Below are 24,907 nucleotides of genomic sequence, written 5' to 3'. Positions count from 1 at the left end.
CCCAGAAAGTAAGGGCTGCCCCAAGGAGGGGGGCGGGAGAGCAGGGGGGATACCCTGGTGGCCTGGAAGGATGCAGGCCCATCTGGAGGCTTCCTCCCCTGTCGCCTGCCCTACCCCTACCTCTGACTGAGGATTATGATTCTGAGAGCAGAAGGGGAGGGACACTCACTGGGATGTTCTACCGCATGCCTGGATCTCAACTTTCCAAAACAGACACGGTGGGCATGGTGGGCATGGTGGGCTTCAAAGCCCCTTCAAGGAGAGACAGCTCGAAGCCTCTGGGCAAGACAAGAACGACCAGACCCTTATCATCCCACCTGTCTCATCTTAATGCCCCCCTCCCCCACCTTGAACAACCTGCCCTGCTCCTTCCTGCCCCTACTAGGAAAGGTATGTGGCCCACTCCGCACCCCACCCCTATGGGGGCCTTATATGCCCCCAACCAACCAGCAAAAGTATCCTAAGATTACTTCTCCCCCAACCAATCAGCAGGTCAGCAGGTGTATCGTAAGGCCTCCCTTCTCCCTGGGCTATGAAAGCAGACATGACCACACGGCCAGGGTCGGCTCTCCCTGGTCAACAGGAAGCCATCCTGCTGCACTTGCAGCCTCTCTCGCCTCAATCAATGAACTCTACTTTCTTTCCATCTCACCATGCTCAATAAACTCTTCTTTCTTTTCACCCTGAAAGGAGTCCTGAGACTCTTCTCCCCATGTGCACAGACCATGACAAAACACATGATTCTTTTTTTCTTTTTTTTTGGAGTGGGGAGTGGGCAAGTCCACGGCGTGCAGAAATTCCTGGGCCAGGGATCAAACCTGCACCACAGCAGTGACAACACTGGGTCCTTAACTTACTGTGCTACAAGGGAACTCCAACACATGATTTTTTGTTTATAGTTAGACATCCTGATATTTGAAAAGTCTGAAAAGGGGCAGCAGGGGATGTAGGGGGAAGCCCGGGCATGGCAGGGGGAACAGGCAGCTCCAGGCTCAGGAGGCAGTGGACTCCATGGCAAAGAGCCATTTGCAGCAACATGGATGGACCTTGAGATGATTGCACTAAGTGAAGTCAGTCAGACAAAGATAAATATCATATGGGATGACTAATATGTGGAATATAATATAATAAAAAATGACACAAATGAACTTATTTACAAGACAGAATCACAGTTTTTTTTTTTTTTCTTTTTAGGGCTGCACCCACAGCACATGGAGGTCCTCAGGCTAGGGGTCTAATCAGAGCTATAGCTGCTGGCCTACATCACAGCCACAGCAACACCAGATCAAAGCCACATCTGCGACCTACACCAGAGCTCACAGCCACACCAGATCCTTAATCCACTGAGCAAGGCCAGGGATCGAACCCGCAACTTCATGGCTCCCAGTCAGATTAGTTTCCACTGTGCCACGATGGGAACTCCCCAGACTCACAGGTTTTAAAACCAGACTTATGGTTACCAAAGAGGAAAACACTGGGGGAAGGGATAAATTAAGAGTTTGGGATTAGCATATACACACTGCTATATACAAAATAGGCAAGTAACAAGGTCCCACTGTATAGCATGGGGAAATTCTACTCAATATTCTGTAATAACCTATACAGGAAAAGAATCTGAAAAGAAATTTAACTGATTCGCTTTGCAGTACACCTGAAACTAACACAATATTGTAAATAAGTGTTACAATTTATTGTAAATTAAATTAAATTTAAAAAATTAAACTTAAATTTAAAAAATTAAAATTAAATTAAATTAAAAAATTAAAAATTAAATAATTAAATAATTTTAAAAATTAAAATTAAAAAAAAAAAGACTTGTGACGGTCTGGAGAGAAAGAACATCAAGAAGTTGCCAGGGCCTCCTGGCTGTTGTGAGGACACCCAGGGGTCCATGCAGTTACTGGAACTCAAAGATCTCATGTCCCAAGGTTCAGAGCAAAACTGTAAATGTTATGCAAAGATTCAAAAGGGATTTACATGAATTATTAAGAGACAGACCCATACTGGTAGATAGTAAACAACGTGAAAAACAAAAATAAGACTGGTGTTATAACATGCAACGTGTGCCTCTGACGTGATAGCAGAAGATCTGCGTTGTGGCCTTGAAGTTTCCACAAACTTGCTATCTGACCTTGGGCGAGCAATTTAACTTCTGTTACCCCCACCCCACCCCCCGGTGTCTGCAAAATGGGCAGAGCTTGGACATACTTACCTTCCGGGACGGTGAACAATGACTGTGATTATAGATGTGTAGAAGAGCACAAAACGCTGTTAAAAGGAAGCTGTTATATTTTTTATGACATCTCAGGACTTGCCTTCAAATTGGAGACTTCAAAATTCTTGGAGGAGAGTGGATACCAAATAAAAATTGAAAAAAAAAAAAAAAGATCCAAAACTTGATGAAAGGGCTACAGGTTCTAAAGAAAAGTAACCCTTGGCCAGAAGGTAGAAACATCTTTCATGTCAATGAACCCTTTGCCCTTCCTTCAATTCATATCCCCCAGGAGGGAGGAAACCCAGAAGGGACCCATTTTCAGGGAAAATAGTAGAGCAAGCACACCCCGGGTGCCGCAGACCTGCTGGATGACAAAACAGGCGTCCCTCTGCCCCTACCTCTTTGGGCTGCGTCTCTCCTTCCTGCCAGACATACCCCATGGTGATAAAGCTCAGGATCAGGTGGGCCAGGTGCTGCTCCTTGTAACCCGTGAGGAACTGGCAGTTCAAGAGGGGCATCTGTTCAAGAGAATTGCCAGATATTACCAGCTGCAGGAGTGGGATGGACATAGGGCTGCTGTGGCTTGAAGGGATCTTTGGGTGTAAAAGATGGGCTATGTTTCTTTGAAGGGCCTGAGTCTCTGCACACACCCATTCCTCCTCTGATCTTAAGATGCTGCCGTGTAGAAGGCATTTCAGATGATTTTGCTCACGAAGTGCCCCAAATTGTCCCCCTGATTGTGCTGGACTCTGGTCACCATCACTGAAATGACAGCTTGGTTAGAGCGTTGTAGAATAACTAAGTCCCAAGATTGCTATCATTTACTGAAGGGCCGTCTCCCAGGGCAATCTTTACAATCCTGCCTTAGGAAAGCACCTCTGCTAACTGGTCCATTTACCCCGAATAATAGCCCTGTAGCTGTGGGGATTACTCTCTTTGTTTTCTTCATAGGTAAACAGACCCAGTGGAATTAGGAATGTGATCCGATACCTAGCTGAGCTGGAGTGAGGGTGGGGTGGGTTCAGTCCCATCCAAGCACGTCCAGTCCAAACACTTCCCGTGATCTTGGCTGGGTCTTTTCACCTCTCCACGCCTGCTTCCTCCTTGTTCAAGATGACTCTTCGGGAGGTTTAAAGGTGATGTTATTGAAGGCAAAACCTTGTACGCAAGTGAGTTACTACCCACAGCGCTACCCAAGCAAAAATGACTGTTTCTCAGTTTTGCCGGAGTGAGCCTGGCGGGTCTTGGTTGCCATCAACAGCCTCTGAGCTCCAGCTTCCTTGCACATCCTCCTAGAGTTTCCTCCGTCCCCAATCCCTTCCCCAGCGCTAGACACAGTCTGATGTGGATCTTCCCAGGTGACGCTGTCCCGGGTCCGAAGCGCCAGAAGGGGCAGCGGTGGACGTCGCGGGTTGTCTCTTTAAGCTCCTAGATGAAGGATGGGCTGGGACCGGGCCAGGAAGCTGGAGCCTCAGCCTTCGCGATGGACTCCTTCCTCCGCTGTCCTCTAGGGGGCAGCATCTCCGTGTCTGTCCGCACTTTGCCAGACTTTGGCCCTAAAAATGGACTCGGGATAGAATCTAGAAAGGGGTGTGTGTGTGTGTGTGTGTGTGTGTGTGTGTGTGTGCGCGCGTGCGCGGCATAACGCTAAAAGTTTCCAACGCAGGGCGGTAATCTGTCTTCCCCCAAACCCACAGGCCAAAACTGAGAGTCTGAAAAAGATCTTTACATAGGGTCACAGAGCCAAGAGGGACTGAGCCAGGGGGTTACTTCAGTTCTGCAGACTGCAGCCCTGCTCTCTGAAGGCAACCCTGCCCAGTATAAATGAGAGCCATGTGTGTAATTTTACATTTTCTGTCAGCCAGATTTTGAGTAGAAAAAACAACAAAAACCCCAAGAAACAGATAGACTTAGTTTTAATAACATTTGATCTAGGATAATATAGGCAAAATATTATCAACATATAATAAGTATTAAAAATATCAAGATAGATAGGGAGTTCCAAGAGTGGCTTAGCAGAAAGGAATCTGACTAGCATCCATGAAGATGCAGGTTCAATCCCTGGCCTTGCTCAGTGGGTTGAGGATCCAGAGCCTCTGTGAGCTGTGGTGTAGGTTGCAGAGGCAGCTCGGATCCCTCATTGCTGTGATTGTGGCTGTGGCCCACAGCTGTAGCTCCATTTCCACCCCCTAGCCTGGGAACCTCCATATGCTGTGGATGTGGCCCTAAAAAGACCAAAAACAAAAAACAAAGCAAAAAAGACTTTGAAAAAAAACATATTAAGATAGTTTACACTCTCTTTTTATAGTGAGTCTTCAAACTTCAGTGAATATCTTACATGTCAATTTTTCATGGCCACATTTCAGGTGCTTGGTAGCCAGGAGTGGCTATTGACTTCTTACAGTGTGGCAGTCTCAGAGTGAGAGAATAAGGTGTCCTGACTGAGAAGGTTTCTCTTGGCTAGAGGTTCTGTTTTGTTTTTTGGAAACTTCCTGTGTATTTCAGAACCTATAGACTCTCCCCAGGCAAACATACAAATAATGTTTTAATTGATTAAAACAGAGACCTTTGTAATGGGATTTTTTTCTACCAAAAAAAAAAAAATGACATGATTAGGAAAAGAGTGAGATAAGAACTTTAAATACTTTTGTCAGTTTCAGGTTATCAACTTAATTACATAATTGTTTTTCCCTGTAAGGTGGAAAGCAAATGCTTTTGCAAAAGCAAGAGTAGTTTAGCTTCATTGCATCAAAACACAAAACAGTTTTCTTTTGTGCCTAGCTCTTGCTGGCTGGCATATTTCCTGATTTTCTGAATATTGGTTACAACGTCTCTTTGTATAAATATGAAGGAGGCTGAGTTGAGAATACTGAGCACATGGAGTAAGATTTTCACAATTGGTCTCAAAAACCCTGGTTTAGGAGTTCTCGTGGGTTAAGGATCCAGTATTGTCACTGCAGGGGCTCAGCCACATGCCACAGGCAAGGCCAAAAACAAAACAAAACCAAATGAAAATCAAATTACAACAGAACAAAAAACCCACCCATATTTAGGCAGCATTTGCTTAACTGAAACAAACTATTTTTCTGGAATCAGGTTTTCCCTTATTTATTTGGGCTTATATTGAGTTTTTTTATTTGTTTATTTCTTTGCTTCCCCAAAGTTCCTTTTACACAGCAACTTATCTTTAGGAGGTAAATAAACTGGAGACCTTTAATCAGATTTTTTAAAGCACTGGTTGTTTCATCTTCAGGTTTTTACTGGAAGCCGCAAGTCCTGAAATTCCCTCCTCTTTTTTTTTTTTTTTTTTTTGTCTTTTTATGGCTGTACCCATGGTATATGGAAGTTCCCAGACTAGGAGTCAAATCAGAACTGCAGCTGCCGGCCTACGCCACAGCCACAGCCACAGCAACTCAGGATCCGAGCCACGTCTTCGACCTACACCACAGCTCACGGCAGTGCTGTATCCTTAACCTCACTGAGCGAGGTCAGGGATCGAACCTGCAACCTCATGGATAGTAGTCCCGTTCGTAACCCACTGAGACACAACTGGAACTCCAACTCCTCCTTTTTGATGCACTTCTTCTCTTCCTACTGTTCAGTAACTTGGGGTTATCCATTCATCTCAGGAAGAGAGGTTAGTGTTGTCAGGTTTAGTAACATAATTTTCCTCCTCATGTTTCTAGAATATTTCTGAGTTCCTTCTCTTGGGTAGCTTCCTGTGAATAAATCAGTTGCCTGTCGAGCTTTGACCCAGGGGGTGGAGAAGGGGGAATCTTTCTCTTCCTCTAAGACAGGGGAGTGTAAGTCGACAAACACATTTTTTACCAAGATATAGGGAAATACACTGAGGCTTTCTAAGAACATGGTGGTTGGCCTGGGAGTACTGTGAGATGAAAAGTGTAAATTCAGGAGTTCCCCTCATGGCTCAGTGGGTTAAGAACCTGACATAGAATCCTTGAGGATTCAGGTTCGATCCATGGCCCTGCTCAGTGGGTTAAGGATCTGTCGTTGCCATAAGTGGCTAGGATCCCAGGTTGCTGTGGCTGTGGCATAGGCCTCAGCTACGGCTCGCATTGCACCCCTAGCTATGGGTGTGGCAGTAAAAGAAAAAAAAATAAAATAAAAAATAGGAGTTCCCGTCATGGCGCAGTGGAAACAAATCCGACTAGGAACCATGAGGTTGCAGGTTTGATCCCTGGCCTCACTCAGTGGGGTAAGGATCCAGCATTGCCATGAGCCGTGGTGTAGTTCACAGACTCAGCTCTGATCTGCTGTTGCTGTGGCTGTGGTGTAGGCCAGCAGCTATAGCTCCAGTTGGATCCCTAGCCTGGGAACCTCCATATGCCGTGGGTGTGGCCCTGAAAAGACCAAAAAAAAAAAAAAAAAAAAAAAAAAAAAAAGTGTGAATTCACTGATTATGTTGTTTGTGCCACGTGAAGGACTCAGAAGGATGCATGTCTTAGTCTGAAGCTCCATGTGTGGTGGGAAGCCATAATATTTGCTTCTCATGATGGTTTTCTGTCTCAGTCTACAGCAGTGAAATCTAAAAGGTGTTTTTTTTTGTTTGTTTGTTTCCGAGTTAGTTGTCGATGAGGAATTTGTAGAGGCTGGCCATGAATGTTGTGTTAGTTTCCTAAGGCTGCCTCAACCAAGGAACACAACAGAAATATCTTCTCTTGAAATCTTGTACAAGCCCCCACATCTTTATGTTTTGAAGTAGATGGCTTTTCCTTTAGCCTCCCAGGCCACCCCTTCGTCTCAAAAGGCTGATTCCAGAGTTAATGATTAGGGACTATTGTTACAGCTAAAAACTAGTTAACGCAGTCTCCATGATGTTATGTCCTGCCTGGGCCCGTGAATTTACACTAATGGGCTTTTCACAAATGAATTCTTCCTTGCTTCATTGCTATCCTTTAACTAGTGATTCCTTTCTAGTCAGAGTAAGATTGTGTGCCTAGTGTTTTCTTTTGCTTTGAAACACTCCCAAACACCCCCTTCCTCTTGTGAGCAACCTTCACTGCAGAGACAAAGTCAAAGGTGATAACCCCAAAGACCACCAACAATAGTCACCGAACCACCTGACTCCAGCCTTGATGACTTTGAAATGATCTCTGCAAGGAGAAGAATGCCGGCGCCCTAATCCTCATCAACAGCCCTGATTTTTCCAGCTAAACCTATAAACCCCTTGCAATCTCCTCTCAAGGGAGGACGCAGCTTGGAGGCGTTAGCCTGCTGTGGTCTCCTTTGCCTGGCAAAGCAATAAAGCTGTTCTTTCTGCTTCACCTAAGATCCTGCCTCCGAGACTTAAGTGGAGCTGGTGTACAGAGCCTGGTTTCAGATGCACTCACAGTTCTGGAGGCTGGAAGTCTGGCATTAAGGTATCTATGAGGTTTGTTCCTTCTGGCGACTCTAAGGGGGAATCTGGTCTATGTTTTTCTCCTGGTCTCTGGTGATTGCCAGCAACTCTTGGGAACATTTAAGGGCTTATAGATGCATCCGTTCAATCTCAGCCTCTGTATTCACCTGATGTTCTCACCCGTGCATCTGTGTCTCCAAGTCTGAATTTCCTTCTTGCACTAAGCACACCAGTCTTACTGCACTGAGAGTGCACTGGAATGCAATATCACTTTAGGTACCTCGAGTATCTATTTCCGAATAAGGTCACCTTCAGGCTTCCAAGTAGACCTGATATCTGGAGAGACACTCCTTAACCCAGTGGCAGTGGCAGGGGGTTAATTCCATTGCTGTGCTGGGCTGTTTCCCCCATGCCCATGTTTACAGCAGCCAGAGGTTAGCTGGACACACCTGGCCTTTTCTTGATGACACTGACCAGAGGAGAAGCATCAATACAATACACCCTTCACCTACAGAGCTTTTATCCCATGAAGCCAGGGGAAAGCCTGGTACAGAGGACTGTCTGGTTCACAAATTGAACTTGAATCTGCTTACTACAAACTCTCCCTTGTTTCCACACCCTGTTCCTCTCAGATGGGAGAGGGAAGGAGCTTCTGGGGGTACGGGGGCGGGGAGCTTCTTTTACTTTTTTGGCCACACTCAAGTCATGAGGAATTTCCTGGGCCAGGGATCGAACTCCAGCCACAGCAGCTGCAGTGACAATGCAGAATCCTTAACCTGCTGCACCACTAGGGAACTCCCAGGGGTCTTATTTCTCCTTTGGTTGGATGCTTGGCATTAGTACTGTAGACTTTATTTCTGGATCTGATAAAATTTTCTTAATACGGTATAAAAATCCTTAATGTTTTTATTTCATCACTGGCCACTTATCTTGTTTTTCCCTCACTCTCAGATATTTTCTTTTGGGATGTCTTGAATCCTGTTAATGAGACTTTTTGCAGCATAAAAATAAATTCTTAGGTTTAGTTTACCATCTGCATAGACACTAAAGACACTAAAGTCTTGAATCTCTTCCAGAGTTTTAAATCTTGTGCCTGCACTTAGCAGACATTCACTAGGCCTGTTTGTTTGTTGTGTTTTTGTTTTTGTTTTTGCCTTGCCTGTGACTTGTGGAATTTCCCAGGCCAGGGATGGAACCCATGACACAGCAGTGACCCAAGCTGCCACAGTGACGACACAAGATATTTAATCCACTTTACCACAAAGGAATTCCCCACTTAGGTGTTTTTGGGGGTTTTTTTTTTGGCCTTTTAGGGCTGCATATGTGGCATATGGAAGTTCCCAGGCTAGGGGTCCAATTGGAACCACAACAGCTGGCCTGTGCCACAGCCACAGCAACGTGGGATCTGAGCTGTATCTGCAACCTATACCATAGCTCATGGCACCTTGAGATCCTTAACCTACTGAGCAGGGCCAGGGATCCAACCCACATCTTCAGAGATAGTAGTCAGGTTCGTTACCACCGAGCCACACCAAATATGTTTAAATGAATTTATAATTATAGATATGAAAGGAAGGAGCATCGTGGAGGGTGGAAAACCTCTTATATCTCTAAAATCACATGGCACTCCAGATCGGTGAGAGTAATGAAGAGACCAGAGGGAAATATACATATATAAGGAATGCTATTGCGGGGAGGAAATATGAAAGGGTATTTCAAAAGCCATGTAGCTTTCACAATTTTAGGGGCCAGAATGTCTCACATTTTATAAATATGGAAGCAGAATAAATAAAATGTTAAGTAACTTGCTCAAGGTTTATCGCTGCTAAGGGACAAAACCAAGGGTCTGACTCGGTCTTCCTGAGTCAAAATCCATATTCTTTTTGTTTTAATTACTCAATGTCTTTATTACATTTGTAGTTGTACAATGATCATCACAATCCAATCAAAATCCATATTCTTCCTGTTACACCTTTTCTTTTCTTTTTTCTTTTTCTTTCTTTTTAGGGCCACACCCGAGGCATATGGAGGTTCCCAGACGAGGGGTCGAATCGGAGCTGTAGCTGCCGGCCTACACTACAACCACAGCAAAGCCAGATCTGAGCCACATCTGTGACCTACACCACAGCTCATGGCAATGCCGGATCCTTAATGTGCTGAGCAAGGCTACGAATCGAACCTGAAGTCTCATGGATATTAGTCAGCCTCGTTTCTGCTGTGCCACAATGGGAACTCCTGTTACACCTTCTTATTATTCCCGTGGAGTCCCAGGACCAAGAAATGTCAGCATTCCTTATATACAGTGACGTTGCTCAACTTTCCCCATTTGTGGTTTATAGACTTATCCATTATTTCCAAAGAACCTACCAATCTGACTTTATAACTCAGAATGCTTCTTGGTTCCACTCTTTCACGAGACACTGATGGCAAATCAATGTCACCTTAATCAGAGGGCAGAGAGTCCCCACCACATGACTTGGCCTGAGGACGCTGAGAAGTCCCCGCTCTTCTTCCCCAGCTTGATCTTATCAGATCTTATCCATCAGTTGTTGACAATTCCCAGCCAGACTGTGTTCCTTTTCTAAATGCATACTTGTTTAGGGCTCCCTGTGTTCCAGGGATTGCTCTGGGCAGTCTCTGGAAATTGTAAGTATTTGTCATTACCAAGAACATACGATTCTGCTTATTACAAACAGTAAGATAGTTTGGGGTGATAAACTTAACATCAGTGCCCAGGCTGTGGACCGACTTCTGTGTTGTGAAAGGAAAGTGGTGTGATGATGAAAAGAGGGTTGCGAGATGGGGTTAAAGAGAAGACAGAAAGTGTTACCTTGTTCACTTGAGCTCGAAGCTGGTGAGTGTCAATCAAGTGAGGGAGTTTGCTGGCAATTTCCATCCAGGGCCTGTAATGATCGGGGAGTTCTTTCTGCATCAAAGGAATACAACATGTCTCAGTATTTAACTGCTTTCAGATTTCGGTCTTCAAGCAGCATTCAGGTCAACGCGTTATGAGAACTCGTTCTACGCTGGACCCTCTGGACACACTGCAGAAGCACAGGTGACCAAAACCCCAAAATCCCTGTGCTTAAGGAGCATCTGGTCCAGCAAGGGATAAATAAAATGCCCTTGGAGAGTTCCCTGGTAGAGCAGCAGGTTAAGGATCTAGCATGGTCAATGAAGAAATTTGGGTCACTGCTATGGCAACAGGTCTATGGCTGGTATGTCCACATGCTGTGGGCATGGCCCCCCAAAAAATGTACTCAGATATACCCAAAACCGTGTAATATGTTCAATTGCTGATGTGTGTAAGCTCAAGAATGAGCAGAGGAGGAAGCAGTCAAACCTGCCAGCTGTTCAACAGAATTAAAGGGAACTACTCTAGAAATACCACATTGGGGCCAGTATTAGGGTCTGAAAGGGACTTTTCTGGTTGGAAATTTGAAGATGGGAAGGTAGTGAAACAGACTAGATAATGGATAAATAGAGATAACTCTGCTTCTGGGGATTACAAGTGACACAGTATTACTAGAAAATAAAGCTCAAGAGAAAGAATGATGGAAGATTTCACTGGAAAATCAGATCGAACTTTTTTTCCTAGAATACATAATAATTGCTTATGGGAGTTCCCATCTTCCTTCAGTGGAAACGAATCTGACTAGCATCCACGAGGACACAGGTTCAATCTCTGACCTTGCCTAGTGGTTTAAGGATCCAGCATTGCTGTGGCTGTGGCATAGGCCAGAGGCCAGAGCTCCAATTCGACCCCTAGCCTGGGAACCTCCGTATGATGCAAGTACAGCCCTGAAAATAAGACAAAAAAAATTGCTTATGGATTCTTTTGATAAAATACACACGTAAGAATTTTATTTTTATGTATATTGGTGACATGGTTCCATCTGAATTTTAGGCAGCTAATCTTGCTTACAAGATTTAAGACATAAAGTCAGATTAGGAAGCCTTTGAAATATTGTGAAAAAAATAAACTCAGGCAATGACAGTGAATTTGGAAAGGAGAAGGTATGTTCTCAAAAATAGTCAGAGGATTTCCTTGGTGGAGCAGCGGGTTAAGGATCTGCTGTTGTTCACTGCTGTGGCTCAGGTCACAACTGTGGCTCGCGTTCGATTCCTGGCCCAGGACGCGTCAAAAAAATTGGAAAATAAAATTGAAATAATTAAATTTAGCCATAGGAGTGGAGCTAAAAGAAGCAAGAAGATTCCTACTCCAGTAGCACCATTTCCTTGCCCACACCAGGCCCATGGTTTCCCCAAGAATAGCATACACTGGATTTCAGCAACCCTGACTCTCGATCCCAAGAAATGGCACACTGCAGCAAACTACATCCGTGGTTGTAAACCCACATTTATTAGGACACAGCCAAGCTCTTTTGTTTGCATGTAGTGCCCTTGCATTACAGTGGCAAAGTTGAGTCGTTGCAATGGAAGCCTTCTGGTCCGCAAAGTTTTAAGTATTCACTATTTGACCCTTTACAGAAAAAACAGCCCAACTCCAGGTCTAACTCCAGAGGCTGGGCCCCCTTTGACAGAGTCCCATCTGCGCCACTGAATGCGGGTCTCTGGGTTTAGAAGGAGAGGAAGTGAGGATGACGTACATGTGTTTGAATTAGGTGACTGATTGAAAGAATTGGTGAGAATGCATAATGAAACAGAAATCCCGGTGGAAGTTAAGACAGAAAGGACATAATGAGAGTGAACTTATGTTCATATTTATGTATTTATTTATTTATTGCTTTTTACAGCCGCACCCGCAGCACATGGAGGTTCCTAGGCTAAGGGTCAAATTGGAGCTGCAGCTGCCAGCCTACACCACAGCCACAGCAATGCCAGATCCGAGCCTCATCTGCAACCTACACCACAGCTCACAGCAGTGCCAGATCCACTGATCGGGGTCAGGGATCAAACCCGCCTCCTCATGGATACGAGTCAGGTTCATTACCACAGAGCTACAATGGGAACTCCTAAATTTATGTTTAGATAGCTCCAACCTAAAATATCTATGGCATGTCAAGAGAGCCTGGGCCATTGACTATACAGCTAGAATTGCAAGAGAGAAGTCGTATTAGAAAGATATAGTCGGGAGGCATAGCAGTAGTGCAAATTCCACTTTGTGCTTAAAACCACAAGAGTATACAGGGTCATTTGGGAGAAGCTGCAAAGTAAAAGGAGAAGCGGGCTTCGATCAGCATGTGGGGGAACACTTACTGGGCAGGCGAGGAAACTGAATGCAGCCGTTCAGATGGAAAACACACGTGCAGAAGCTCAGGGAGTCAAGAGAATCAATGTGTGAAAGTCACACCATGGCGGATTCCCAGAGGTGGGAACTTATCAGAAAGCTAAATGCATCATTAAGTAAGCTCTTCTTTCTCTTTTTTGGGGAAAAAAAGCCTAACCTAAAAAGTTCATTAGGATATATATATTTTTTTTTTCTCTTTTTTTTTTTTCCCTATATATAGGGCATAGACATTTAGGTCAGGGTCATGGAAGCAGGGTTCAGATTTTACCAAGGGAATCCCCACTGTGGCACAGTCAGTTAAGAATCTGACTGCAGGGAGTTCCCGTCATGGCTTAGTGGTTAACGAATCTGACCAGCATCCATTAGGATGCATGTTCCATCCCTGGCCTTGCTCAGTGGGTTAAGGATCTGGCATATGGCATTGCGGTGGGCTGTGGTGTAGGTCACAGATGCAGCTCGGCTCCTGTGTTGCTGTGACTGTGATGTAGGCCGGCAGCTGTAGTTCTGATTCAACCCCTGGCCTGGGAACCTCCATATGCCACAGGTGTGGCCCTAAAAAGCAGAAAAAAAAAAAAAAAAAAAAAAAAAAAAAAAAAAAAAAGAATCTGTCTGCAGTGACTCAGGTCACTACTGCAGAGGTGCAAGTTCCATCCCAAGCCTGGTGGAGTGGGTTAAAAGATCTGGTTGTAGCAGTGCGGACCAACCTTGAAATTATCATGCTAAGTGAAGTGAGTCAGGAAGAGAAAGACAAATACCATGTGATATCACTTACATGTGGAATCTAAAAAGTAAATGGGAGTTCCTGTCATGGCGCTGCAGAAGGGAATCCAACTAGGAAATGTGAGGTTGTGGGATCAATCCCTGGCCTCGCTCAGTGGGTTAAGGATCTGGCTATGCCATGAGCTATGGTGTAGGTCGCAGATGTGGCTCGGATCCTGTCTTGCTGTGATTGTGGCCTAGGCAGGCGGCTGTAGCTCTGATTTAACCCCTAGCCTGGGAACCTCCATTTGCCACAGGTTCAGCTCCAAAAAGCAAAATAAAATAAAATAAAGCAAAATAAAATAAAGTAAAATAAAATAAAATAAAATAAAATAAAATAAAATAAAATGTAAAGGAACCTATCTATGATACAGACGTAGAGAACAGACTTGTGGTTGCCAAGGAGGAAGGGTCTGGGGGAGGAAAGGATTGGGAGTTTGGGATCAGCAGATGCAAACTATTACATATAGGATGGATAAAAAATAAGGTCCTACTGTATAGCACAGGGAACCATATTCAATATCCTGAGATAGCTATAATGGAAAAGAATATTTAAAAAGAATGTATATAAGTCTGCATAACTGAATCACTTTGCTGTAGGGCAGAACTTACAATATTGTAAATCAACTATACTTCAATAAAAAATAATAACGGCAGAGAGATTTATGGTGAACTGACTGAAATGGTGACTTGTTTTTCATCGCATCTATATGATGCCTATGTTTTGTGAACAAAAATTGAATGCAGCTGCAGAGACAAGGGAACACGATGTTTATAAAAGAAAATCACAGAAACAGCGTCATGGTACTTAGAAGTTCCTTTTAAGGTGGATTTTAAGAAAAGTTATAATAAATCATCACCTCTGTCTTTCCTTCTTAGATATCTAAAGAGGGGATTATATCCTGAGAATTAAATGAAAGCATCCTGGATTTTTGCTTCCTCGCTTGCATGGAAATCTTTAAACATTACCTTTTACCTCAATCCAGGCGCATTTCTTTTCCTTTCTCCATGGGTGCCTAGAGGCTTCTTTCCCTTCCTCTCCATTTTTTATCCTCCTCCTTCTTGTTTGTTTGTTTTTTGGAACATATGGCATATGGAAGTTCCCAGGCCAGAGATGGAACATGCACCCAGCAGCGACCCGAACTCCTGCAGTGACAATGCCAGATCCTTAAACTGCTGTGCACATGGGAACTCCTATGCCACTTGGTTCTAATGATGCTTAGAAAGTTCTTCTTGTCCCAGTATCAATTTTTTTAGAGTATTTCTAGCCTAACTGTTGATGCCCACATCTTTAATCTATCTCCATCTGTGTTGTGAGTTAGCACATATTATCTCATTAGTTCCAATTCAAAAGAGGAAATTCTGGGCCGGAGGAGTTATATAACTTCCCCGAGGTTACACATCTGGTTGGTGACTAGGTCTAACTTCTGACTCAAAGTCTGGTGTCCTTTCCAACACCTCCTTCGAATAAATACATCGGGGATAGAAGGCCAGGAAGATGGAGAGATGGCACAAGGGGCCAAGAACTCAAGAGAAACTTAACATGTTTTTCTTCCCCTCATTCCAATGACCTGAAGATCCAGATGTGGGGTGGACAGGAATAATAAAATTTCTGGCCTTCTTTTCTTGATAAAAGCCAGTTTCCTATTTTATGATATCTTTTTTTTTCTGGACTTTTACATGTGTCAAAGTATAATTTGCAAAAAAGTTAAAACAATGACTCATACTGTGTGTCCAAAATATTCTTTATTTTGAAAAAAAAAAAAAAATCTTTATTTTGGCTGTACCCACAGCAGGCAGAAATTCCTGGTCCAGGGATAACCCTAGCCAAAGCAGTGACAATGACGAATCTTTAACATGCTGAATCATGAGGAAACTCCCAAAACATATTTCGTTTATGAATGAGGAACTCAGCAGGATGAGAAAGCTGGTTCAAAAGAGCAAGCAGGAGGGAGTTCCTGTTGTGGCTCAGTGGGTCAGGAACCAGACTAGTATCCCTAAGGATGCGGGTTCCATCCCTGGCCTTGCTCAGAGGGTTAAGGATCTGGCATTGCCGTGTGCTATGTCAGGTGCAGCTTAAATACAGCGTTTTCTGTGGCTGTGGTGTAGGCTGGCATCGGCAGCTCCTTCCTGTTTGACCCCTAGCTTGGGAACTTCCATATGCTGTGGGTGTGGCCCTAAAAAGCCAAAAAAAAAAAAAAAAAAAAAAAAAAAGCACTTGATAAACTGAATGTTTACAGAGTTTTGGAAAATGTTAAAATCAAATTGTTAAGTTAAAGGCAGAGGAATTGGTTAATGTCCTATATGGTGGCACAATCATAAGCGTTAGGGTGATATTTCCTACTCAACAGAAATCATTTGCCAGTCTTTATACAAAAATCTGCAAGTTAATCTGTAACTTCAGAGACTGGTCTCTAATCAATAGTAAGTAGTATGTCAAACAAGCCATCCCTTGGATAATTAACTAATCCTAAAGTGACACTGTTAGGGCTCCAAATGGTCTTGCATGAACACTCGGCCCTCCTTTGGCTCTATTTTAGATAATTTTTCTCAACACATTTATAATCTAAAAAAGAATAGACTTTTTTTTTTTTTTTTTTTTTGTCTTTTGTCTTTTTAGGGCTGCACCCACAGCATATGGAGGTTCCCAGGCTAGGGATCTAATCAGAGCTACAGCTGCCAGCCTATGCCAGAGCCCTGCGTCTGCGACCTACACCACAGATCACGGCAACACTGGATCCTTAACCCACTAAGCAAAGCCAGGGATTGAACCCGAAACCTGATGGTTCCTAATTGGATTCATTTCCATTGCGCCACGATGGGAACTCCCAGAATAGACTTTTTTGAAAGGAGGCCTCTTATCGCAACAAGTCGTGTTAACACTAAAGCTACTGATTAAGAAAGTAGGCCAGAAAGGTTAAAACATCAAAGTTTAAGTGAAATTAAACCAGGCCAATGCCAACAAAGGAAAGCTGAGTGACAATAGCAGGATCATAAACATCAGAATGTAAATTATTGGACAGATGAGGATTTGAAGCAGATGGTTTTAAGTGAAGTAGCTAAGTTTCAGTGGACAAAGGCTGGTGTGACGTTGCTGTAAAGTAAAGAGGAGAAAGAGATATTAGATGCCTTTGAAGAGACAGGTAAGCAGCATGAGGGGCCTTGCAGCTTACACCAAACCATTTGATTTTGTTCTACAGAGCAAATGAAGAGTTTTAAAGACTGGAGCGACATGATTTGATTTTCTTTCTTCCTTTCTTTCTTTTCTTTTTCTTTCCTTCCTTTCTTTCTTCCTTTTTTTGTCTTTTTAGGGCCACACCCCTGTTCCCAGCATATGGACGTTCCCAGGCTAGGTGGCAAATTGGAGCTGCCGCTGCAGGCTTATGCCACAGCCACAGCAATGCCAGATCCGAGCCATGTCTGCAACCTACACCTCAGCTCAAGGCAAAGCCAGATCCTTAACCCACTGATAGAAGCCAGGGATTCCAGTTGGGTTCCTAACCCATGGAGCCACAACGGAAACTCTCTGATTTTCTTTTTAAAGGATCACTGTGGCTACCTTGCAGAGAGTGTTTTATAGTTGAGGAAGAGGGGATATCGAAATCAAAATGGTTCGGAGGCAATAGTAGGGGTTGGGGAATGTTGGCCTATTGGACTAGAGTGGAGAAGAGGAAGAGGGCAGCGAGGAGAGACAGGGCTGGTTTCATTAGCACATGAATTATCTGAGAATAGTCAAAATCACTGTGAGGCCCAAATGCAAATTGTGCAGCTAATACAAGGCCTAGTACAATGTGAGCAAGGACTAAATAATGATGCCTACATGTACAGTGTTATATATTATCACAGGAAATAAGAAAAATGCAATTCTTTTTTATTTGGGGGTGGGGGTGGCATGCAGCAGCCTGATGTGGGATCTCAGTTCCCAGACCAGGTACTGAATTCAGGCTGCCGTGGTGGTGAAAGCACTGAATTCTAACCACTAGACCCCCAGAGAACTCCCAAGGAAAATGCAATTCTGAATGAAAGAATGCTATAAGTAAATGTTGCTGATACTTCAAAAATCTGAATCGAAACCCCATTGGGAAAATTGTAAAAGATCAAATTTTTTTTTTTTTTTTCTATGGGAATTCCTCTTGTGACTCAGTGGGTTAAGAACCTGACTGGTATTCACGAGGATGCAAGTTTGATCCCTGGCCCCACTCAGTGGGTTAAAGAGTTGCCACAAGCTGTGGTGTGGGTCAAGGACTCGGCTCGGATCCCGTGTTGCTGTGGCTGAGGCTGGCAGCAGCAGCTCTGATTCAAGGCTGGGAACATCCATATGCTGCGGATGTGGCTCTGAAAGGCCAAAAAAAAAAAAAAAAGTCTAAAAACATGACATCTAAATGGACCAATGGGCATAGAGGAATGAAAAAAAAAATTTTAAATTTGCAGCTTAAAATTAAAATTAAACTAAAATTAAAAATTCCAGTCTTAGGAATCATGATATGCTATCTGTTCCAGAGCCTAGACAAACATGAAAAAGCATCAACTACATTATTTAAAGATAACTGAACCTCTAGGACTAACCTTTGAAATAGTAACACTACTGTTATGTATGAATACACAAAGGTAATATCACAGCTCATGGCCACGCCAAATCCTTGACCCACTGAGCGAGGCCAGGGATCAAACCCTCAACCTCATGGTTCCTAGTCGGATTCGTTTCCTCTGCACTACGATGGGAACTCCTGTGATTTATTTATTTTTTCACAAAGGTAATTCTTAAATAAAATATTGTCAAATTGAATTCTATAGTATATCCAAAGACCAATTAATTTTGGGCATTCGTATGGGTGTGTGTATATATGTGTGTGTGTGTGTGTGTGTGTGTGTGTGTGTGTGTACACACATGGATATACGGGTTTTTTTGGCTACACTGGCAGCATGTGGAAGTTCTTGAGGTCCAGCACCAACCACAGCATCGACCTGAGCCTCTGTAATAACCACTCTGGATCCTTAACCCACTGTGCCACCAGAGAGCTCCACTATGAGTGTATTTTGACACTGGAAAAGTATTACTGTATATAAAATTGGAGGGAAAGAGAACAGTGAAAGTATAGAAAAGGTTTGGAGAGACAAATAACAAATGGTTGCTAAAATGCTTTCTAAGACGGAACTTGACAAAGATCAAGTTTTCTTTACTTTCTCTTTCTCTCTTCTCTCTTTTTTTTTCTTTCTGCTTTTTCCTGAGGGATGGATAACTAGATTTGGGACTAACACTTGATAGCTTTGGATAGCTCTGGCCCCTGTCTCTCCACCCATAAGGGGAACGCAAGTATTCCTATCACAAATACTGGCCAGATATTAAAAACTTTTCATTGGCAGCAAGTGAATTCATCCACCTAGGGGGTCCCACATCTTTTGCTCCGGTTTCATACTGATGCTGGAAAAATATTACTGGAATCTGGGTTCTTATTCATGCAGCTGAAGAATGAGCTCTGAGAACACCCAGGCGGCAAGTAAGCAAAGTCTTTATTACAGGAAAGCAAACAGCTCTCAGGACAGCTGGGGGGGGAGGAAAGAGCCCCTCTCACTATTGTCTCATAGGGGTTTTTATCCCTTAAAGATGGGGGTTACCAACTTGGGGTCCAGAAAGATGTGGTTTTCTCCCATTGGCCTTGACCAGTTACCTATATCAGTCCTTGTTCAATTGAGGTCTTAGGAGTGGAAATGTCCTGTAAGTCTCATGGTTTCTTTGCCCTTCTCTTCCTGTAGACTGAGTCACAGGGGATTAGGGATTAAGGTTCCTCTGGGCGTAGGTACACTCCCTATAGTAAACAAGGCTTGTGGGGATGTTACTTCCTGGAGCCCTTAAGCCACGGATGTTAATCAATGGCCATGTCAAAGAATGCATCCAAGCCCATGCTCCTACACTGACTACCTGAGTTAATATTCTGCCTCAATACTTTATCAAAGTTTTGTTTAGTCCGGGGGTATAGAGTTCACGTTCACCTTCCCATTTGCTTCTGCATCCTAGGCATCTACCTAAATGCCCTTAAATATACCAAATAGTGAAAAAAATGTACACTAAAGTGAAGCAATAAATAAGATCTTAGTAAAAAAAAAAAGAAAAATTGAGCAAATAGTCTAAGGAGGGGCATTCATTTGGAACAAGAAAGATAGAGCAGAGGGCTGGAGGTTAGAAGGAAGGATGAGGAACGTTCTAACCAATCACCCTCAAATCAGCTCGTGATTCAAAGCTATTTTTAGGAACAAGATATGAAATTTTTGTGCAAATGATTTGGTTTGATTGGAAACATCAAGGGTGGAACAGACACAGCTGTTTTGTTTGTTTGTTTGTTACTTTTTTGGGCCAGATGTGGCATACGGAAGTTCCCAGGATAGGGGTCAAATCAGAGCTGCAGCTGCCTGCCTACACCACAGCCACAGCAATCTAAGCCACATCTGCAACCCATACCACAGCTTGCAGAAACGCCTGATCCTCAACCCACTAAGTGAGGCCAGGGATCGAACCCACATCCTTATGGCTACTAGTCCGGTTCATTACCACTGAGCCACAGCAGGAACTCCAACCCAATAGTTTTATATATCAGTTTTATTCATAAAGAGAGGAAAAATTGAAATTAACCAGAATGTACAATGCCATGTAAATTGTGATGTTTTATCATGCAAATGGATTTAATGAAACCATTAAAATTATACTATCAAGGTGGATAAATTTCAGGAAAAGGTTTCTTTTATAGCATTGATTTTAAAATGCACAATGCAGGTTTGGATATGCAACAGAATTACCATTTTGCAATTTTACACACACACACACACACACACACACACCCAAACATATACCTCCTTAGATTAATCACCCCCAGATACCAAAAATGTTTTGATTTTGTGGTGGAACTTTGAATAATCAGTGTCCTACTTTAAAAATTTTTCCCATACATTCAGGTATTTGATATGAATTTATTTAGTAAGAAAATCACCACCTTTATAACTTTTTTTGTAAAAATACTGTGACTAATGATGAGCCACCATAAATTAGTAGTCTCCTCATTGCTAAAGATAAATCTTAAATAATCAGTAAAAAGAATGGTGAGGTAAGATTTTAGGCAGAGGACAGCCAATTTATGGTAAATAATAACCTGAAATTATAATTAAAAAAAAATTTTTTTTTATCAATAGTGGGGTCATAAGTGTGATTGAAAGTAGTTGGGAGATACTTACAATAATTATGTTTTAAAATCAAATTAAGATGTACAGTTTGATAAATATTGACTTAATTATGGTACAAAATGCAATAACATGTTCCATTGGAAACTGGTCACAATTTAGAAAATCTAGGCTGTATAGTCACAACTTATCCTATTGTCAATAAGCCCCAGAGCTGGGCCTGACATAATTTAGGTCTAGACTCAAACCAGAGAGTGTCAGAATCTTTGACATGGTAGTAAGGTCTAATCTTTATTGATTTCTTACTTTGATCCCCATAGCATATCCACGAAAGGAAAGTAGGTTAAAAGAGATCAAATATGACTTAGTTTTAAAACTGGGGAGAGATTTAGCTGGACTTTGCATCAGCATGAATATTACAATGTCATCTTTGCCATTAACCAGAGTTTGTCATATTAACGATATACTGTTTCTCAATGAGAAAAATGTATGGAATTGCTATAAAGGAATAGTTTTCATGAGTGCCAGAGAATAATTTTCCAAGGATCTAAAGAACCTCAGCTGGAAAAAAAGAAGAAAGAAACCAAAATCTTATGGTTTGGAAATAACTTCCTAATGGCAATTATCTCTGTAGCTAAAAATGTTTCTTTATACACCTTGTCAGAGAGTAAAAACACAGAATCAAAAATCTATTGTAACTTGACTATAATTCCTTTGAAAAAGATGAAAAGAAAAGAAAATTTGCCAAGGAGGAAGAAAAGTAAAACAAAAAAAAATCTTAGGATTTAGGCATTTTCAGGATTACATCTGCTCCTTTTCCCGCTTCCTATTCCACAGGCCACAGTTTCAGAAACATGATTCTAGCTGATCCTTTGGAATTTATGCAGGAGAGAAGACTGCTTTCCTCTGTGACCCTGGGCATGTTTGTAAAACAAGGCTGGACTGTAGCTGAAAACTGGCCTCTGTACACGGCACTAATTAAGTCTCTTAGAGTTTGGGGTGAGGCCTAAAGTATAGCTTTATTGTTCTGCCAGGCAAAGGAGGCCACAGCAGGCTAATGCCTCCAAGCTGTGTCCTTCCTTGAGAGGAGATTGCAAGGGGTTTATAGGTTTAGCTGGAAAAAAACAAGGCTGTTGATACAGATTAGGGCGCCTGCATTCTTCTCCTTGCAGAGATCATTTCAAAGTCATCAAGGCTGGAGTCAGGTGGTTCGGTGACTGTTGGTGGTGGTCTTTAGGGTTATCACCCTTGACCTTGTCTCTGCAGTAAAGGTTGCTCACAAGAGGAAGGGGGTGTTCAGGAGTGTTTCAAAGCAAAATAAAACACTAGGCACACAATCTTACTCCAACTAGAAAGTAATCATTAGTAATAAGTGAGTGGGCTAAGGCTGGGCATAACATCATGGAAACTGTTTTAACTAATTTTTAGCTGTAACCATATTTCTTAATCATTAACTCTGGAGTCAGCCTTTTGAGACTGAGGGGAGGCCTGGGAGGCTAAAGGAAAAGACTTTTACGCCAAAAACACAAGGATTCAGGGACTTATGCATGGTTTCAGGACCTTGAGCTCACAGGGGCTACCTTAGCTGTCTCCTCTTTGCCCATATGGTGTTTTCTCATATTCTAGCCTTGCTCTGATCTTAAAGCTACACATCTACAATAGAGCCAGTGAATTTTCCTCTGAACACGGAGGTCACACTGGTGAACACGAATTGACACAACGTTGACAAAAACAGTCAATATTTAACTGAATCCTCCTGTCTCTTTGACGGTTTTGTGTTTTGCATCTTCATGTTTCAGGGCCTCTTATCCTTCTGCAGGGTCCTCTTTGGGCATCTCAGGACAAGACAAGGCTTCAGTTTCTCTTGCCCCAGGGTCTCCCTCCCTCTACCTCTGGATCTACAAGAAGATGGAAGGGGGAGCTCCCTTGTGGGGCGTCGGGTTAAGGACCTTGCATTGTCACTGCAGCAGCGGGGGTTACTGCTGTGGCTCAGGCTCCATCCCTGGCCCAGGAAATTCCCTATGCCTCGCAGCCAAAGAATAAAAATAAAAAAATAAAATAAGATGGAAGAGACAAGGAAGGATTCTCCCTTAAAGCTTTCGGAGGAGGAATGGTCCTTCTGACACCCTGGTTTCAGACTTTTGACCTTCAGAACTCTGAGAGAATACATTTCCCTTTTTTTTTTTTTTTTTTTTTTTTTTTAAGATTACCAAGATAGTGGTAATTTGGTCCAACAGCCCTAGGAAATTAACCCACTCCCTCAGCCTCGTTTTGACTGAAAAGAGCAGCTGTATTTTTGTTTTTGTTGCCCAGGGCACAATTTTCTCACCCTTTCTGGGATCTGCCAGCTCAGTTCTTTCCCCCCCTCTCCCCCACTCCACATTGTCTTACATTTTTCTACAGCTTAGATATCCTAAGGAAGAAAATGCTAAGTGGCATAATTGTTTAGAATTCTAGTTTCTAGAGGACTGTCCTGGCTGGCTCTGCTTTCACCTCATTGTCCCTGCCCACTCATTTCCCCAGGCGCTCTCCTCACCTTCCTTAATCTTGGCACAGAAATCCATCCCATCCAAGCCTCTCCCACCCCCCCAAAAGAGCTCTTTATGGGTCTACCCCAAGTATTCTAACATCTGATCTCTTTGGGTCCTTCTCTACTAAATTACTGTCATTGCCTCAAAATACCCCAAACAGTGTCAGAGATGACAATATTTTCCCAGGAAACAATCTAAGTTCTTCCTACTGCCACTTTCTGTTGGAAAACTATAGTGTCCTGAGTTAATTCTTTTTCCACGCTTCCTTCTTAATAGCTGGAATCCACTGCTTCTCTCAAATGCTTTGAATGTGTCCAGGAGAAAAGACATATTTCTTTTTTCTAAATAGTTGCTTGATCATCATACGGAATTAATTTTCCAAAGTCCTCACGACTATTTGCATTTTTTTTTTGTTTTGTTGTTGTTGTTGTTGTTTTTGTCTTTTTGCCTTTTCTAGGGCCACTGCCCACGGCACATGGAGGTTCCCAGGCTAGGGGTCTAATCGGAGCTGTAGCCACCAGCCTACGCCAGAGCCACAGCAACGCGGGATCCGAGCCGCGTCTGCGACCCACACCACAGCTCACGGCCATGCCAGATCCCCAACCCACTGAGCAAGGGCAGGGATCAAACCCGCAATCCCACGGTTCCTAGTTGGATTTGTTAAGTACTGCACCACGAAGGGAACTCCAGTTTTTTTTTTTTTTTTTTTTTTTTTTTTTGCTGCACATGTGGCATATGGACGCTCCCCAGCCAGGGGTTGAAGCTGAGCTGTAGCTTCTACAAATGCTGCAGCTGTGACAAATGCCACAGCTGTGTCAATGCTGGATCCTTAACGCACTGTGCCTCAGTGGGAACTCCGACTCTTGGCATGTTTTCTTTTTTTCTGCTCCATGGCACATTTCAAATTCCCCTTTTCCTTTGTTTTTGTATTTAAACCACTTCCAAGCTCTTCTTGCTGGTTCTCGTGGTTAGGACATCTTTATGTCCACAAAGAGCTTCCTAAGTGCAGCCCCTTGTCTCTCATGTGGACCTTCACGGTCCCTTATATACTCTGGGGTTTTCAAGTACCAAAGTCATCAAACTAGAGATTCTGAATTAACTCCTGGATGGGATTCTGACATCCATAAGTTTTTTTAAGCTCCCCAACTAATTTTGGTGTGCAGTCCAGGAACCACTGCTGTAACCTGCCCTGCACTTAACATTCTGCAGGAGATTATATTCACAGGCCAGTGAATTATGCATTTATCAGGTATGTGGAATTCAAATTTCTGAGCTAGCTTTGAGTTCCAATCTAACCTGCTGTAGTCTATCTCAGCCCTTCCTTTCCTGCCAGGATAATTTCATCATAACCTTTATGTCTAAAGAAAAATGACTCCCTATCCACCAACCCAAACACACACACACACACACACACACACACACACACACACAGTCTTGGCTTTGGATATGGGTTTGAGAGGAATATATATTCCTCACTGAAGCATTAGACTCTGGAAATGTTTGAGAGTTTACATAAACAGTGAGGTAGTATGTTAGAAACCAAGTCAGCCCTTTTCCCTAAAGCCAGAATATTTGCTTATTCATGAGCTTGACTGTGTTTTCTTTAGAGAGACTTTGAAAAA

At 43.0% G+C, this 24,907-nt stretch overlaps 1 protein-coding gene across 6 annotated transcripts in view; it reads right to left on the bottom strand.

The window, feature by feature from the left end:
- The window catches only part of IDO2 (indoleamine 2,3-dioxygenase 2), a 66,592-nt gene that overhangs the window by 37,643 nt on the left and 4,042 nt on the right, over positions 1 to 24,907 (bottom strand). For 4 of the 6 annotated variants that reach the window (XM_021077735.2, XM_085004252.1, XM_085004255.1 and 1 more), the window contains exons 2-3: positions 10,405 to 10,500; positions 2,614 to 2,733 (exon numbers count right to left, since the gene is read on the bottom strand). In XM_021077735.2, coding sequence (XP_020933394.2) covers positions 2,614 to 2,733; positions 10,405 to 10,500 — 216 coding nt within the window. Of the gene's footprint in view, positions 1 to 2,613; positions 2,734 to 3,205; positions 3,772 to 10,404; positions 10,501 to 24,907 lie in introns of those variants that run through there. The other 2 variants (XM_021077738.2, XM_085004253.1) reach the window with 2 other exon arrangements.

The sequence above is a fragment of the Sus scrofa genome, chromosome 17 (genome assembly GCF_054392235.1).
Source record: "Sus scrofa isolate SSC_HxYL_T2T_F1_AM1 chromosome 17, Sscrofa_HxYL_maternal_Yorkshire_Landrace_v2.0, whole genome shotgun sequence".
NCBI classification, from domain to species: domain Eukaryota; kingdom Metazoa; phylum Chordata; class Mammalia; order Artiodactyla; family Suidae; genus Sus; species Sus scrofa.
The sequence above is the reverse complement of the archived record's forward strand: the minus strand, read 5'-3'. Positions and strand labels throughout refer to the sequence as shown.